This window comes from Lacerta agilis, chromosome 13 (genome assembly GCF_009819535.1).
Source record: "Lacerta agilis isolate rLacAgi1 chromosome 13, rLacAgi1.pri, whole genome shotgun sequence".
Taxonomy (NCBI): domain Eukaryota; kingdom Metazoa; phylum Chordata; class Lepidosauria; order Squamata; family Lacertidae; genus Lacerta; species Lacerta agilis.
The window spans coordinates 2,127,276-2,144,249 of NC_046324.1; the positions used below are offsets into that span (position 1 = coordinate 2,127,276).

Consider the following 16,974-nt stretch of genomic DNA (forward strand, 5'->3'; position numbering starts at 1 on the left):
TCTCTTCACCTGTTATAGCTAACAAAAACGCTTCTGGCTTCAAACTTAATTCAACCTTATTTTATGGCAGCCTTTGGTAACTAATGTCTTCCAGGTGTTTCCGACTACAGCACCTGTCAGCCACAGCCCCACACTAGAAACGAACACTGGCAAGCTGGTGCCCTCTAGATGTGGCCAGTGGTCAGGGATTGTGGAAATGTTTATAAAATTATGCATGGCATGGAGAAAGCAGATAGTGAAAAGCTTCTCTCCCTCTCTCAGAACACTGGAACTTGTGGACATCCAATGTTAGAAGATTTAGGAGGACAGAACAAAGTACTTCTTCATGCAGTGCATAGTTAAACTGTGGAACTCACTTCCACAGGAGGCAGTGATGGCCACCAACCTGGATAGCTTTAAAAGAGGATTGGATAAATAGCAATAGGAGCTGGGTGTGTTTAGTCTGGAAAAGAGGAGACTGAGAGGAGATACAATAGCCATCTTCAAATATCTTAAGGGCTGTCACGTGGAAAGTGGAAGAAGCTTGTTCTCTGCTGCTGCAGAAGGTAGGATTTGAACAATGGCTTCAAGACAGTAAGAACTGTTTGACAGTGGAATCATCTCCCTCAGGAGGTTGTGGACTCACCTTCCGTGGAGATTTTAAGCAGAGGTTGGATCTGCCATGGATGCTTTAGCTGAGATTCCTGCATTGCAGAGGGTTGGACTAGATGACCCTTGGGATCCTTTCCAACTCTACAATTCTATAATTAATGAGAAAAGAAATGGCATTTGAACATTATCCAAGGGGAGAGATGTTTTGGTGAATCTCATGGACTGGGTTCAGGGTTTTATTGTGCTTGCCCTACTTTTGAGATGGCTGAGGGATACTTCAGAGTATCTTCGCTTTCATTCTACATCTCTCCAGTGTTCCTCATTCTGCAGCCTTTCTAGGCGCCCAGTTATAGCCCAGCAGAGATGGTCATGTGTTCCCTCTTTCCATGGGGTTTTCCAGACCAGGAAGAGTGGGCAGGCAAGGTGACTGAAGAGTGTTGAAGAAATATTTCACCAGAAAGAAAACCCCAAAGACCTTCTTACCCACCTTGCAATGATAAAGTAAGCCCAAAGTCCTGCACCCACAGAAATTCTGCATAGGAGCATAGAAAGCTGTCTTATACTGAGCCAGATGGTTGGTCCATCTAGCTTAGTACAGGCCACACTGACTGGCTGTAGTTCTCAGTGTTTCCGACAAGAAACACAGCCAGCCCTACCTGGAGATGCCAGGGATTGAACCTGGTACCTCCTGTGTGCAAAGCAGGTGCTCAGTCACTGAGCTGTTGTTATCCTCTCAATGAATTCTCAAATGCCCTGTAAATGCAGCAGAAAAATGGAAACCCTCTTTTTGCAGAGGAAAACGGCTTCTGAGAAACTGGAGAACAGATTCTGGCACAGCGCTTGTTGGAAGCCAGCCACTGCTGCTGCCCTACCTTGTTTGGTATAGGACTAAGGTGCATTATTATTTAGGCTGTGTCGCTTCATTGTGATAATTTGATCTGATCCAGGGCTTTTTTTTTCTAGTTGGAATTCACTGGAACTGAGTTCCAGCACTTTTTTTGTGCATTCTGGCACTTCTGGAGGTTGGTGGTGTTTAAATTTTAAATCTCAACAACTGTGGTTGCTTCCCCTAAAAAAGCTCAACAAGTTCCATTACCTCTTATTCCATACAGGCAACAAACAATTTACATAACATCTGATTGCCACATGATTGTGCATGCATGCATGGCACCAAATGTGGAGGTGACTTGAAAATGTCACTAAAAGGGTGGGGTGGGGATGGGGAAGAATGCATTACATGGCCTCCACCGATGCACACGGGTCTGGAACGTAACCCCTGCACAAAAGGAGGATTACCTGTATACTTTAACAAACAAGTAAGTGAAACGGTTTGGAAGGTAGGAGACCTTCTTCCTCCTCCTCCTCTAGGCTCAGCCTCCTGACTCAGCTTCCTTCTTCCTAGGATTCTTTTCATCTAATTTACTTTCCATGCTATCAGATCAGCTGGAGGAAAGCCTGAGTCATCGAGGGCACCTGCAATGAAGCTGCCAGCGATGGTTACAATGAAAGGATGCCCCCCCATCACCTTGCGAGTAGCAAAGTGTTCTGCCTATACTCCCCAGAGGGTTAAAAAAACATGATTTGATGCTCAAAGAGAGCTTTTGAGTGAAAGGGGACTCAGCCATGGAAGCCTTAGTCTTTAGCATTCAACCCTTGGTTGACCAAATCAAGTCATGTTATTGAATGCTTTGCAGGTTTGGGGTGTTGTTTGGTTGGTTGTTTTGCACTTACTAAAACTTTGGCCTGTTCTTCTTTTCTTTTCTCAGATTAAATTTGACAGCGACAGCGTCTGCGTTTGCTGTGAGCTACAACACCAGCCCTCAGGCTGCAGCCTGGGTGAGATGCTGAAATTGAACCCTTTGCAGGAATGCAACACTGTCAGGCTGACCCTAAAGGTGAGATTCAGATAAATTCTCTCCTCCTCTTTTGCTAGGTTTCTTTGTGACAAAATCAAAACCTCTGGAAATGGGAGATGCAGAAATACTAAAGCATGCTGAGAAGCAGTCAGTATTAGAGGGACTTGACCTGCCATCCTGTGTGTGTGGGGGGGTGTACCATTACGTGAGTCTAGTCCCATTAAACTCAGTTGACCATCCTTCCAAATAAACACAGAGGATTGGGCACACACAACATAGACGAGCAATTAGCCCATGTTTATTTTAGCCTGCCTCATTTTGCCTGGAAGTCGGAAAGCAGGAGCATATACTGTAACTCCTGGCCCTTTTTTACAGCAGGAGTGATGGTGTTATCTGCTAGAGCAACAGGGAACGTTGCTTCCCTACCTGCATGTGTGTGTGAATTTGTGGAGAGAGAGAGAGAGAGAGAGAGAGAGAGAGAGAGAGAGAGAGATTGTGATCAGCTCCTCTAACTGCAGGTGCCATTTGTAAAATGAGAATCATGCATGTTAAGTTGCTCCTACATTTCACTGATTGTGTTTACTCTTATCTGTTGCATTTGACTCTTTTCTCTGCTAGATTAAATACAGTACTAGACTATTCTGCCACCTGCCAGTTGGCCCAGTGTTCTCTGATCTGTCAGGAGGCCAACCTTAGCTCTGCCTGACAGTTCCAGAGGATTTATCTATAGCCTTGCATGCCCATTCTCTGCAAAAATGAGAACTGTGTAATGTGCAGCTTCTCCTATCCCACACCCCACCAGCCTCCTTCAAATGGAGAGAATTAGGGGATATGTGAAACCTATTTCTTAACAATAAAGGCCTCTCGTTTTGAGTTTCAGGTTTGGTCTTTTTGTACTGGCATTGCATTTCAGCTCTCCCCAACTCTCCCTATCGGAGGCATCTTGCTAGGCTTGTGAAGAAATTACAGCTAATTGAGTAAACACTGACAGCGATAACGTTCACTTTCTATAATTATGATTAGTAATTGCTACACGCTGCTGTGAGTGAAAACCACTGTTATGCACACTGGGTTTGGTGTGGCCATTTGCTTGACAAAAGGGAAGTGGCACAAAAAAGCCAGAACAGAGGATATGTACGTGCCTTGTGTACAACGAGAGGCTTTAAAAGGGGGTAAAGATAGATTCACAGACTCATAGAATTTCAGAGCTGGAAGGGACTATCTGTTGAATTCATAGGAACATAAGAAGCTCCCTGCTGGATCAGGCCAATGGCCCATGTAGTCCAGCATAGTCCTGTTGTCACAGTGGCCAACCAGATGCCTGTGGGGAACCAGCAAGCAGGAGCTGAGCGCAAGAGCACTTTTCCTGCCCATGATTCCCAGAAATTTGTATTCAGAACATTACTGCCTCTGACCATGGAGCCAGAGCCTGGCCAGGGGTAGTAGCCATCCACAGCCCTCCTCCTCCATGAATTTATCCAGTCTTATTCTTTTTAAAATGTATTTCTTATTTTAAAAAATTCTTGGCTTACAAAAGTATGAGCAATGTCTCTCTCTTTTTTCTTTTCCAAGTAACATTTTTAAAGATCAGTTTCATTTGTTGAGACATTAGTGTTACGTTAGGAAGAAAAGGGGGAAAGAGGTGGGGGGGGAGGAAGGGTAGTGGGGGTGGGGTGGTGATGTTTCTATTTTACTTGATACCTGTATATGTTTTGTGTCAGCGTTGCTTGTGCAAGTTCTCTGCTATTTGCTTATGTTCCTTTTGTGGTGAGAGAGGTTGGGGTTGGCCTAGGGCAGTGGTGGCGAACCTATGGCACGGGTGCCAGAGTGGGCATGCGGAGCCCTCACTGCTGGCACACACGCCATTGCCCATCCACGCTGTTGTTTTGTTGTTGTTTTCCATTTGTGCTCCTGCTCTTCGCCATGCTACTGCGTGCATCCACTCCTTAAACCCAGAACTTTTTTTCTTTTCTTTTTTTTTTGCTGGTAGACAGCGATTGTGTTCGGCAATTCGTCTGTTTTTCAATTGGCTGCGGCAGTGGCTGCTTCTGATTGGGCGTAACGGCGTTCATTATTTGACCCTCCTGATTTTTTTCCTGCACTTTTTCGGTGCTGCGTGGTAGTTCCCAGCTCCCCGCTCCAAGCCAGACCTCGCCCATTCCCTTCCGCCCCCGCCCCCCAGCTCCAATCCTCCACAGGCCCCTCGCCTCCCGTGGGCCTGACCTGCCTGGGCTAGGAAGGCACTTGCGCCCGCCGCCTCCCTTTGTGCCTGGCCCAACGCAGCCTCACCCCTTTGCCGCGGCGACGTTGCCGGAGGGAGGGAAGAAGATTGGGAAGACCACGCCGGGATCGGGGGCAGGGAGCAGGCAGGCAGCTGCCTCTGTTGGGCTGGCTGGCTGGCTGGGGTGGGGGCTCTCCCTCTCCTCCTGGCTGCCACCGCTCACCTGGCCTCAGGGCTTCTCCGTCCTCCCCATCGCAGCTAGCCAGGGAGTGTGCCCGGCGGGAGGGGGGAAGAGGGAGGGAGATGATGGGAATCGCAGTGTTTTTTTCTGTTCTGTCTCTCTCAAAAAAAAGCTCAACAGCTTTGGTATCCAGTACTTTGGCCACCTCATGAGAAGAAAAGACTCTCTAGAAAAGACCCTGATGTTGGGAAAGATGGAGGGCCCAAGGAGAAGGGGACGACAGAGGATGAGATGGTTGGACAGTGTTCTTGAAGTGACTAGCATGAGTTTGGCCAAACTGTGGGAGGCAGTGAAAGATAGGCGTGCCTGGCGTGCTCTGGTCCATGGGGTCACGAAGAGTCGGACACGACTGAACAACAACAAGCTTTGGGGAGCATCCCCACAAAAAACACAACTTTGGGCATTTTGCAATAAATAAGTCAGTTTTGGTTTGCAGTTTGGGCATTCGGTCTCTAAAAGGTTCGCTTCCACTAGCCTAGCGTGTGGTTGTTTGTTTGTGACTGGCTGTGGTGAGCTTTGTTTTCATGTGTGAGTGGGGTGGGTGGGTGTTTTGGATCAGGTTGGCCATATTGATTTGCATGCTGTTGGTAGATTTTTGTCGTCTTGTTGGACTGTGTGTGTGATAAAGAGGAGCAAAAGCCATCCAGGTTGATGGTTATCACTGCCTCCTGTGGGGGTGAGTTTCATAGTTTAATTCTGCTGCATGAAGAAATACTTTTTTATTTGTCCCAAATCTTCCAACATTCAGCTTCATTGGTTGTCCTTGAGTTCTAGCATTATGAGAGAGAGAGAAAAACACACCTCTTTCCATTATCTTCATGTCATGCATAATTTTATAAACTTACATCATGTCACCAATTCCTCACCTTTAGACTAAGAAGTCCCAAATGCTGCAACCTTTCCTCATAGAGAAGTTGCTCCATCTCCCTGATAATTTTGGTTGTCCTTTTCTGAATCTTTTCCAACTCTACAATATCCTTTTTCAGGTGAGGTGACTAGAACTGCACACTGTCTTCCCAATGTATTAAAAAGGCATTATGATACTGTTCTTTCCTAATGATCCCTAGCATGGAATTTGCCCTTTTCACAAGTTCCGCACACTGGGATGATATCTTCATCAAACAATCCAGTGCTAGAAAAGGAGGTGCTGGAACTCACCATGAACACCTCCCTCGTTCTCTTAGAATGGCAATGGTGCCCACGTGAGAGGTGCTGGAACTGAGTCCAGTGAGTTCTGGCTGAAAAAAGCCCAGAAACTATCCACTATGACCCCCTAGATCCTGGTTAGTCACCACCAATTCAGACCCCATGAGTGGATATGTGAAATTAAGATATTTTTTGGTGCTGATATGCATTATTTTACACTTGATTACATTGAAATGCATTTGCCATTTTAGTGCCCATTCACTCAGTTTGGAAAGCTCTTTGCAATCTCTTTTTTGTTTTAACAACCCTGAACAATTTAGTATGATCAGCAAGCTTGGTTAAAAGCAGTAGACTCATAATCTGGGGGACCGGGTTCGCTTCCCCGCTCCTCCACATGCAGCTGCTGGGTGACCTTGGGCTAGTCACACTTCTCTGAAGTCTCTCAGCCTCACTCACCTCACAGAGGGTTTGTTGTGGGGGAGGAAGGGAAAGGAGAATATTAGCCACTTTGAGACTCCTTTAGGGTAATGATATAGCAGGATATCAGATCCAAATTCTTCTTCTTCTTCTTCTTCTTCTTCTTCTTCTTCTTCTTCTTCTTCTTCTTAACTCTAGATTGCTTATGAACAAGTTAAAAAGCACAGGTTCCAATACTTATCCTTGTGCGGCTCCACTTTCTACTCCTTTCCACCCAGTGAACTGTTCATTTTTTCCATTCTCTGCTTCCTGCAACTTAATGAATTCCTGATCCACAAGAGGACCTCTCCTCATATTCCATGTTTGCTAAGCCTACTCAGGCAGCTTTGGTGAAGTGCCTTGCTGAAAGCTTTTATGAAAATCCAAGTACACAGTATCAATGGGATCGTCTCTATTTTTATGCTTTTTGACATCCTGAAAGAATTCTGATAGGTTCATGAGGCAGGACATGCGCTTGCAGAAACCATGCTGGCTCTACTTCAACAAAATTTATTCTTCTATATGCGTGTTTATTTTATCGTTAACGTTACTTTTCGCCAGTTTTACAAGGACAAACTTGTAATTTCTAGGATCCACCCACCCACCCTGCCCAGATCCCTTTTGAAAAATTGGTGTTACTTTGGCTACTTCCTAGTCTTCAGGTATGGAGGCTGATCTGAGGGGCAAGTTACACCTTTTTGTCAGAAGATCAGCAGTTGCAGGTGAGCAGGGCCAGTGGAACATCCCCCAGGCCCTGTGGAATGAGTGAGAGGTGGGGACAGACAGGGAGATGGGTGAGGTGAGAGAGCAGGTTCCAGCTGGATCCTCATTATCAGGCTGCCCCAGTTCTGGATCCACACCCTCACACTCATAATGTGTTATTATAGTATGGTCTGGTGATGATGATGCCTACTTGATGGTGCAGTTTAGTGTCCTTGCAGAGTAGTGTTTGAACTTAGTAATGTCCAGCCCATTCACACCACACCCTGACACATGAGCAACAGTGCTTTTGTTCTACTCCATAACCACCTCAGACAGTCCAAGCTGCACTGTTACTATAAGCCGCAAAATCCAATCAGCAAATGTGGGCAATAAATAGCGCATGAGAGCTACTCATATGGAGGGTATGAGTACCGTATATCAGAGGATTTCCATATCTCAAACAAAGGTTTCCTGTTATTCCCTTTCCCCTGCTCTATTTCTCAGATGTTTCAATAATAGAATGACTACATTATATGTGATTTTTTTGTGATGAAGGGAGGTTGTTGGGAAAAAAACAAATTACATGAAAGTGAATGGCAGAAGTCCATGACTGAGGAATATGTAAGAGGGATCATTAAGCTATTGCCAATGACAGCCCTGTATTTATTTAATTGATTTATAGAGTGTCTTATCTCACAATTAATTGGCCTTCAGAGAACTTGACATTTAAACAGCTGACAAGGTCCAGTGCACGAAATCCTTGGCCACAGCATCAAAAGATTCACTACCTAAATGCTCGTGGCCCTGGGTCACCAAGTACAGAACAGCTGACCTGGCTGCTTTATTGTTTTTATTATTAGGCCAACTTCCTTCTTTTGGCCTAGGAATATGCAAGTGTTTGTGCTGATCCAACAGCCAGGCTCTTCTTATGCTCTGGTGTTGGGGTGGTGAACTTAGGAGCCTAGGAAGCTGACTCATCCCCAAGTCAGGCACTTTGGCCATCTCGCCTGATACTGTCTGTTTTGACTGGCAGTGGCTCTCCCACAGAGGTCTTCCCCTTCCCCTTCTACTGGAGTTGCCAGCAATTGAGGTTATGGGCTTCTATTACTGAGCTACTGCTCTTCACTCCAAAATTTGCTCCACTTATCATAGAAACACGGTTGCCTCTGTTGTAAGAATTTAAGGTCTTTTATTTATATATATAATATATATTATTAATTCACCAAGCAAACACAGGAAGAACAGGCCTCACACCATTTTTCACTCCCAAACTGACAAACTGTTTCTCTGCAAGGAAGGAGTGGCTGGGGAACCTTCCCATTATCTCAGTAATTAAAGTGAAAATCCTTGGCATCCTGATACCAGTGCCAAACAAAAGGGCGTGATTAACTTTGCTGGGAAGCAGAGAAATGTAAATATCTCCTTTGTTTTCACTTGATGGGTTTGGTGGAGAGCCAGAGGAGACATGGGGGCAGGGTCCAGGATGCTCAGATCACTGCTACCAGACCCTCCCAATTTGTGATGTATGTATGATGCATGGACAGGGGCATTGCAGGGGAGAGGCGGGGGGCCCCGGGCAGCGCCCCTGCTGGGGGTGACACACCGGGGGGCCGCCCCGCCCACTGGGCTTTTTTAAAAAAAAAATTAGGCTATTTTCGGCACTGCCGGGGTGGAGCTGCATGGGCGGCCAGCGAGGAGGGGTGTCACCCCCCTTCACTGGCCGCCCCTGCGGCTCCGCCCCAGCAGCGCCGAAAATAGCCCCCCCTTCCAGTGGCGCAGCTCGGCATGGAGGCAAGGGGCCGGCCAGCAAGGTGGGGTGCCACCCCTTCCTGGCTGGCCCGCCCCTTGCCTCTTTGCCGAGCTCCGCTGCTGGCTGGCTTGTGGAGCCAGGGCATGGAGAGGGGCCATCCCTCTCCCTGCCCCGACTTGCGCTCCGCCAAGGAGGCGGGGTGGTGCAGAGCGGCGGGATCGCGCGCGCCCAGATTTGCTGCTTGGCGCCGCGAAGGCGGGCGGGAGCCGAGGGAAGAGGGACCTTCCTGGCGCACGACGAAGGGAGGGAGCCCCCGACTGTCCTCTTTCTCGGCTTCCCCCAAGAGGGCACCCCGGGGGTCCCTCCTCCCCCGCCCCATGTGCGCGCCTGCCCGAGCACGCTCTCGCCAAGGGTGGCCAGGCGCACGGAGCGCGCTGCTGCCAGAGGCGCCGGCTTGGGCTCCGAGCTGCTTTGCGCGCAGATCCGGGAGACGCCGCCGCCGCCTGGCTTGGCTGGGGCCCCGAGGCATCGCAGGCGGATCTGAGCAGGTCGCAAGCCCGTGGGAATCCCGGGGATCCTTCGCTTGGGAAACGGAGGGATCTCCTGCCCTGCAAGTCTGTTCCAAGCAGCTCGCGGATGGACGCTGGCACTGTATAAAGAGGCAGAAGTGAACTGAAATGGCACCATAAAGGTATTTTCATATCGGGTGCTAAACAGACACGCATTTAAGGTACCTCCTCCCACTTTCAGTCTCCCCTGAACAACGTTCACATGTGTGCCTAGTTTGCACAAGAGGAGGACAAAGATTTTTGGGTGCTATATATGAAAAAACACATGGAGCCTAAATTCCAAATCCTTAGCGCGTTGCTAACAAGTAAAGCCAATAGATTTTGTTGACTCTCCCTGCCCCGACTTGCGCTCCGCCAAGGGAGCCCGGGCGGCGGATTCGGGAGTCTTTGCAGCCCGCAAAGACTCCCGAATCCGCCACCCAGCCCCCCTTTGTGCAGCGGCTGCTCACGCAGGCACGAGCAGCCGCGGCACGAAGGGGTGCCGCCGCCGGGCGGAGGATTCGGGAGTCTCCCGAATCCGCCACCCGGCACCCCCGGGGGCGGGGCGTCGCGTGCGTCATGATGTCATGACGCACGCACGCACCGCAATGCCCCGCCCCCAGGGGTGCCTCTTGGCTTCCCGCCCCCGGCAGCCAAGGGGCTAGGAACGCCCCTGTGCATGGAGGGGTGGTCTTGAGCTGGAGGGGGGCAATTTCAAAAGTTATATAGGAGCTTGCGCTCCATTATTGGAGGTCTTTTGCTTGCAACACACCCTGCTGCAGCAGTTTTCTAATAAACAAGGCCTTGCTTTGGGAGACTCGGTATTGTCTTTGTCTTTGTGCTACGTTGTTGGGAAGGGGCTCTTAAAATATAGCACTCTTCCCGGGGTTATGGACTCCCTTCTGGAGACAGACCCAGTTACAGAATTTTTATAACGCCTTATACCGTGTCAGACTAATGGTCTGTGTACCTTAGTGTTGATTGCAACTGCCTTCCCTGGTCTTGGACTCCAAAGTCCCATCAGCTGCAGTCATCTTTGCCCATGGTCAAGTAGGTTGGGTGTTGGTATTCCAAAGCATCTGGAAGGCACGTGGTTGGGGAAGTCTGGTCTACATTGGCTAGCAGTGGCTCTCTATGGGTTAATAGGAATCATTTCCAATCCCTTGCCTACCTAGAGTCATAGAATTCTAGATTTGGACGGAACCCAAAGGACCATCTTGTTCAAGCCTCTGCAATGCTGGACTCTCAGCTAAAAGGTGCCTGGGATTGATCCTCAGGTCTTCTGCTTGCAAATCATCTGCTGCCCAAGTTCCCGCTATGTTCTGTTCTTTATCTGTTTCCTTGTTGCAACAAAGCTTTACCATAAAACACATTACAGTAAAATAAATGGCATTTGTTTTCACTCCAGCTCCAACTTAAAATAATAATAGTAATAATACAATAAACTTTGTTGCCTTGGAGGCATTAAAAAAAACCAAATGCTAAGTCCTAAGAGACCATTTTTACATCATTAGGCATTGAGTTAAAATATCCCCTCCCCCCAGTTTAAAAGTTTTATTAAAAGTAAAGTGATCCCTCGAGTAACTACAAAAGCATTACATCAAGATTAGATTATGAAATGGCTCCACAAGCTCCTACATATTAAGGAAAAATAAATATTTTAATTCAGAACTGCAGTTTTTCTCCTGCTAGAAATGACTGCAAAAATATCTCACTCTGAAATCATGCTAAACTGAAGGTGCTCAGCTGGCATCACAGGAGACAAAATGGGCCCCTGAAGCAGTTTTTTCTTGCTTCATGTTACACTTCCCTATTTTAATCTAGGAGTGGCAAAAAAGGAAAGAGGGGACACCCCATGTTTTCAAGTTTTAAGAGAGTCTGTGCTAAAACACTTCCATTTGAGCATCACAATAACCCAGACATATTATCACGGACAGCATCCAGATTCCAAACATTCTGTCCAAACTTACTAAGCTTTACTGGGAGCTGGCAGCAGGATGGTGCGCACTTTGCAATCACTTCCACTCTCCTCCTTCCATAGCATGAGCAGAAGGGGAACCAAACCACAAACCTGCTGGCTGATTTATTCTGCTGGCTGATTTATTAGGTTCAGAGAAGTAGGTATATTCTCTCTCCGTTTTGTGTTTATATCTCCAGGTGTCTACTAGTTCCATATTCTCCCCCATTTTAGAAAAGGTCGTCGGCAATTTCCCTTGGTTCTTTTTCCCTCCCGATCTATCTAAATGTGGGTCTGGTACCCCGTTTAGATCTCCCATTAGTATTATTTTGTATTCTAAATACTCTATCAGCAGCGTTTCTAGTTTCTTATAAAATGCGGCTTTTCTTATGTTAGGTGCATATATTCCTACTATTACATTTTTTTCTCCTTGATTCGTGATTTTTATTATCAGTATTCTTCCTTTGGGGTCTGAAAATAATAAATCTGGTTCTAGATTAGGTCTAACATACATCACTACTCCTCTTCTTCTTTTTTTTTGATCAGCAGCTATAAATTCTTTTCCTAGCTTGGGGTTAATCAAAACTCTCTTATGATCTTTTGTTACATGTGTCTCCTGTAGGCAGACCACGTCATTCTTTTGCTTTTTCAGTATGTATTCTATTTTGTTTCTTTTTTTCTTATCATTTAATCCATTAACATTCCAAGACAAAAGTTTTAACTTCATCTTTATTTATATAGATTAAAAAAAGAAAAAAAAATAATCAAGCTTTTATTTGCAGTGACTTTATATTCTGGTGTTGTTTCAGATGTTATGTTTCTTACTTTTTTAAACTCTTCTTCCTTTTGGATCAATGGTTTGTTTTTATTTGTTTTTCCTTATTCACTGTCCAAGCTACGGTCTGAGTTTATACCTTTTGTTTGTACATTTTTTGGGCTGGATTCTTTTTCTCCTAAATATTTTTCGCCCCCAAGCTCGCCTCTGTATGTTCTGTGGAATTTTTTTGCATCGTCCACTGTTTCTAATCTTCTCCTTTTTCCTTTAAAATTGAAGGAAATTCCTTCAGGGAACTCCCATTTGTAAAATATTGACTTTGCATTTAGGGCTTTTGTTAGGAATTGGTAACCTTCTCTCTTTTTAAGCAGGCGGGGCGGAATTTCTTTTAAAATTATAATTTCTTCTCCTTGTATTTTGAAAGGTTTCTTTCTTCTATGCTGGAGGATCATGTTTCTTAATTTATTTGATGTTAAAGTAATTAAACAATCTCCAGGCCATTTGTTTGCCTTTGCTTTTCTGGAATTAACTCTAAATGCTGATTCTGTGTTTTCTAAAATTTCATCCTCTTTTATTTCCAGCCAAATAGCTAACTCCTTTGTTAAAATTTGTTGGATATTTTCTTCTGGAGTTTCAGGTACCCCTCTTATCCTGAGTATTTTCTCCTTATTCTGCATCTGAAGAATGGACATTGCATCCCATGTCGCCTCTTGTGTGATTTTAAAATCAACATTTTCCTTCTTTACCCTCTCGCATTCTTTCCTGCTCTCTCTTGAGTCTTTTGCAACCTTTTTATAAGATTCTTCTAAATGTTGTGTTTTTATTTTAAGGTCCGCTACTGCTTTTTCCAATTCTTTTTTGTCTTCTGAAAGTTCTCTCACCTGAGTTTTCAAATCTGCGATTGCTTTTGTATTGTCATCAGTTTTTATCCCCATCTTGTCTAGCTTTTCCTCTAGGCCTTTCACTTTCTCATTCATTTCATTTTTCATAACATTGAAATCCTTCCTCATCTCACCTATGTCTCCTTTCAGACTTAATATAAGTTCTTTTAGTTCCATTTCTTGATCTAATCCTGAGTTCCTTCTACTCTGTTGATTATACGATGGCCCCGAATTATATTTTTTATTCGATGACATGGATTAACCAGTACTTTGTTGACCTTGTTCTCTGAACAGTAAATAGCGTTAAATAGCCAGTGTCTATATCCCAGTTTTCAGTCTTTCCTTTTATGAGAGCTTTAAACGCAGAGTCTTTGTATGAAATGCAGATTATACCCAATATATTATACCTGATCAGTTTTCCCTTAATTCCTCCAAAGGGTCACCCCCAAATTCCGGATATATTCCTCACTTGTTTTCACCAGAAACCATCCAAAACTAAAATAAAACTAAAATAAAATAAACCAATTTCTTTTTTTTCCTCCCCCCTTTCCCTTGTTTTGTTGCCCCCCCCCTATTAACCTCTAAGTATTGGTATTGTTGGTATTATTAATATTGTTTTGAGTTCAGTTCAATTATTAATATACTGTTCACTTATTCAGAATATCTTCTCCTTTTCTCTTGTTACACTGATTGGATATTTCCTGTCTTTTTCCACCTTTAGGTTCCTCAGTCTCTCAGAGGTAAAAGTTCTTTTTTTTTTTTCCAGGCTAAGGCTGCCTCTGGTTAGTGCTTTTCCACTTCCTCACCAGCAGGTGTCGCTTTATTACCTTCCTTTTCTTGACGTTGGGAGGTTTTCTCTTTTCTCCTTACCAGTCCTCTCTTTGTTTTCTTTTACTCCGCCCCTTCTTGCTTTACTGTCTAGTCATTCCTTTCCAATCTTTGTTGATCCAGCCCTCTGTTAGACCACGCTACGCCATTTCTCAGCCTTGTAAGTCCATTAATAAGTTTGTAATCCCAGTCTCTTAAATGCTTTTCTTTGCCTTCTTTTGTTTCCCTTATTTCCTGGGTGTCTGTGTTTTTTCCACTCCTTCCCCACTGACCACACTGGCGGTGTGTTCCTTTTTGGTGGAGTTTTTCACGGAGATAATGCTGCTGCTGCTGAGAAGGATATTTTAGCCTTAGCTTGTTTCTTTAGCTTTTTTCCTTTTTTTTTCGAGCTACTTGTTGCTAACACTCTGTGCTTTCCTTCAAGTACAATAAGATAGATCTCTGTGTTGCTTCATTAATTAACAGGAAAACAAACTGTCCCGTTCTTTCTTCCTTTGGGGCAATCTTTATGGGTATAGATTAACACGACCCCCGCAGTTTGCGTCTGGTCTTTTTGAAGATTAGCTTCTGCTTTTAACCCCTTCTCCCCCTCTCTGGGCTTTTTATTATTTTTTCTTTAGTAGCCCTACTTAGTCTGTAGTAAGGGATTGATATTTGTAAGAAATCTCTCCGCCGCTCTTACCCTCCCGGGGTTTTGAGGCTTGCTTCTGAGGACTGCTCTTTTCCTTGCGCTTGGTGGTGCTCCGTTGTCTCACCCCTGGTTAAAGACGCGGACTCCGAAGCTCCCCTCTTTTTGGCGCTGCAGGACACTCTCAGTCCTGGGTCACCCCCAGAACCTTCGTGGGGACGCGTAGCCTCTGCGTTGCCCCAAATTTGTCCTCTGGAAGCTGCTTAGTCGCGGAGAACCCGCTAAGCTCACCGGAATGGAGGGCGGAGAAACCGGAAGTCCTCATGCATGGCCATTCTCAGTAAACCACAATAGGTCAGATATTCTGGCTCATGGTGACATGAGACCACTGTGTCTTCTTTCTTTTGCCCATTGTGTGCCGCTGCTCCAGCTGTCTCGGAGGGTGTATTTGAAGGCAGAAAACATTGAGTCCAAATTGTGAAGAAAGTTAAAACATTGCTCTATGTCTTGTCAGAATGGAGCAGTGAGGGAACAAGATAAAAACATGTCTTGGATATTTGAAATGGCTGCTATCAACTCAAGTTCCTGGTTTGGCATAGCCTTGCCACAGTGCTGTGAGTTCTGGTAACATCACATCTTGATTATTGTATTGTGCTGTCTGTGGGGCTTCCCTTGAAGGCAGTCCAGAAACAGCAGCTGTTTCATGTAAAACCCATTCTGCAGGATCTGCATTGAACCCAATTCAAGATGTTTTCTTTAATAAAGCTGGGGCCAGGTACCTCTCTGAGCTCCTCTCCCTTTACTGACTTGTTTGTGCCCTAAATTTGGCATGCTTTCCCCTTGGCATGTGTGGTACTCCACTGTGGCACAGTGCCACTCTATGGTGGCACCCTGGCTGTGGAACTCACTCTCCCTGAAGGTGCAGATGGGTTACAAAGTTATTAAGCTTCTGGTGTCTAGTCAGAACCAAGTTATCTCATAAGAACGTAAGAAGAACCTGCTGGATCAGGCTGGTGGCCCATCTAGTCCAGGATCCTGTTCTCACAGTGGCAAAATGGATGCCTGTGGGAAGCCCACAAACAAGACAGGTTGTGTTGAGGACACTGCTAGGTAAGCAGCTCTCTTTTCTTCAGCAGCAACCAGTTAGACCACTGTCCTTTATCATTTAAAATTAAATTAAAACCTTTTTTAAAAGAAAAGAACACATGCCTGTCGTTGAGCTTCCCAAGTAAAAGGAGTACACGGAGAGCAATTTCATGGGTGAAAAAGCTTTACTGCTCATTATCTCTCCTCACGTTATTGTGGGTATATCAGCAACGAAGCAGTGTAATTGAAGTCAATCAAGGGTAAAAGAAGTCTTCTTTACAGTATTGCCAAACTGGGCTTGTTTTCAGGCCTTTGTCAGTAACAATGTCAGTCCCTCACCTTTGGGGTTACTGATTACAAGAGTGTCTTTCAGTATCTGCACACTAATTCTGCCCTTTCCATGTTTGTGGAATGTGCCTCCAAAAGTTCAAGGGAATTAGAAGAGCTTTGCTAAAGAGCTATGAATCTTATTTCTTCAAGGGAAGCCAATCTGCTATGCATGGAAGTTGAGCAAGAGGTCCTCCTATACCAGGCCAGCAGCATTTTCTTTACTGCTTTATCAATACTGCCTCATCCATACTACTATGACTGGTGCAGAATTTGCGGCCTATGGGCCAAATGCGGCCTTCAGGACACACCTCAAGTCATGCCCCTTAGCACGTTTGGCCTGTAAACCAGAGGATTCCCACACCTGGTCTGAGATTAAAAACCTAGATACTTACCAGGAGCCCCAGGGTGTTGGATCCCACAATATAACAATCAGTGATTGTTATCCTTATATTCCATAAGGCCTTCTATGCATTAAGGCCTTCTATGCAGTATTGGTTCATAAATTGTACTAATCCACGTTTAGTTCTAGAGGCTCTGTCTAGCTGTAATTGCTTATAGCCACTGACTATTGGGATTGTCACCTTCCCTTTCAAAAGTCATCCACACCTGTGACCATCAGCAGGAAACTCTGCAGGTAAATCATGCTTTCCTTTGTCTGACTCAAAGCTACTGTCCATCAGTTTCACTGAAAATTGGAACAGCACAGATTTTAACAAGTCTTCCCCAGTACTACTGCCCCAGTCCAATTTGGAGGAACGTGGTTGGGTTCTTGCACACTGAAACAACATCAAACCTGGGGTTACGTGAAATACATTCAACAAACACACAAGACGTAACCAACCGGGTGTGCATTCACATAAAAAATGCTCTTCTATATTTCTCTTTTACATGATCAACATATAAAGTTCAACAAAGTAAATAGAAGTCCCAGTCAGGAGAAGCAGCAAGGGCAAACCAGAAGGCAAGATTGAAGAGCAG

General features: G+C 45.3%; 1 protein-coding gene across 1 annotated transcript in view; it reads left to right on the forward strand.

Moving 5' to 3' along the window:
- The window catches only part of FAM189A1 (family with sequence similarity 189 member A1), a 179,028-nt gene that overhangs the window by 133,870 nt on the left and 28,184 nt on the right, over positions 1-16,974 (forward strand). The window contains exon 4 of the mRNA XM_033167057.1: positions 2,358-2,486. Coding sequence (XP_033022948.1) covers positions 2,358-2,486 — 129 coding nt within the window. The remainder of the gene's footprint in view (positions 1-2,357; positions 2,487-16,974) is intronic.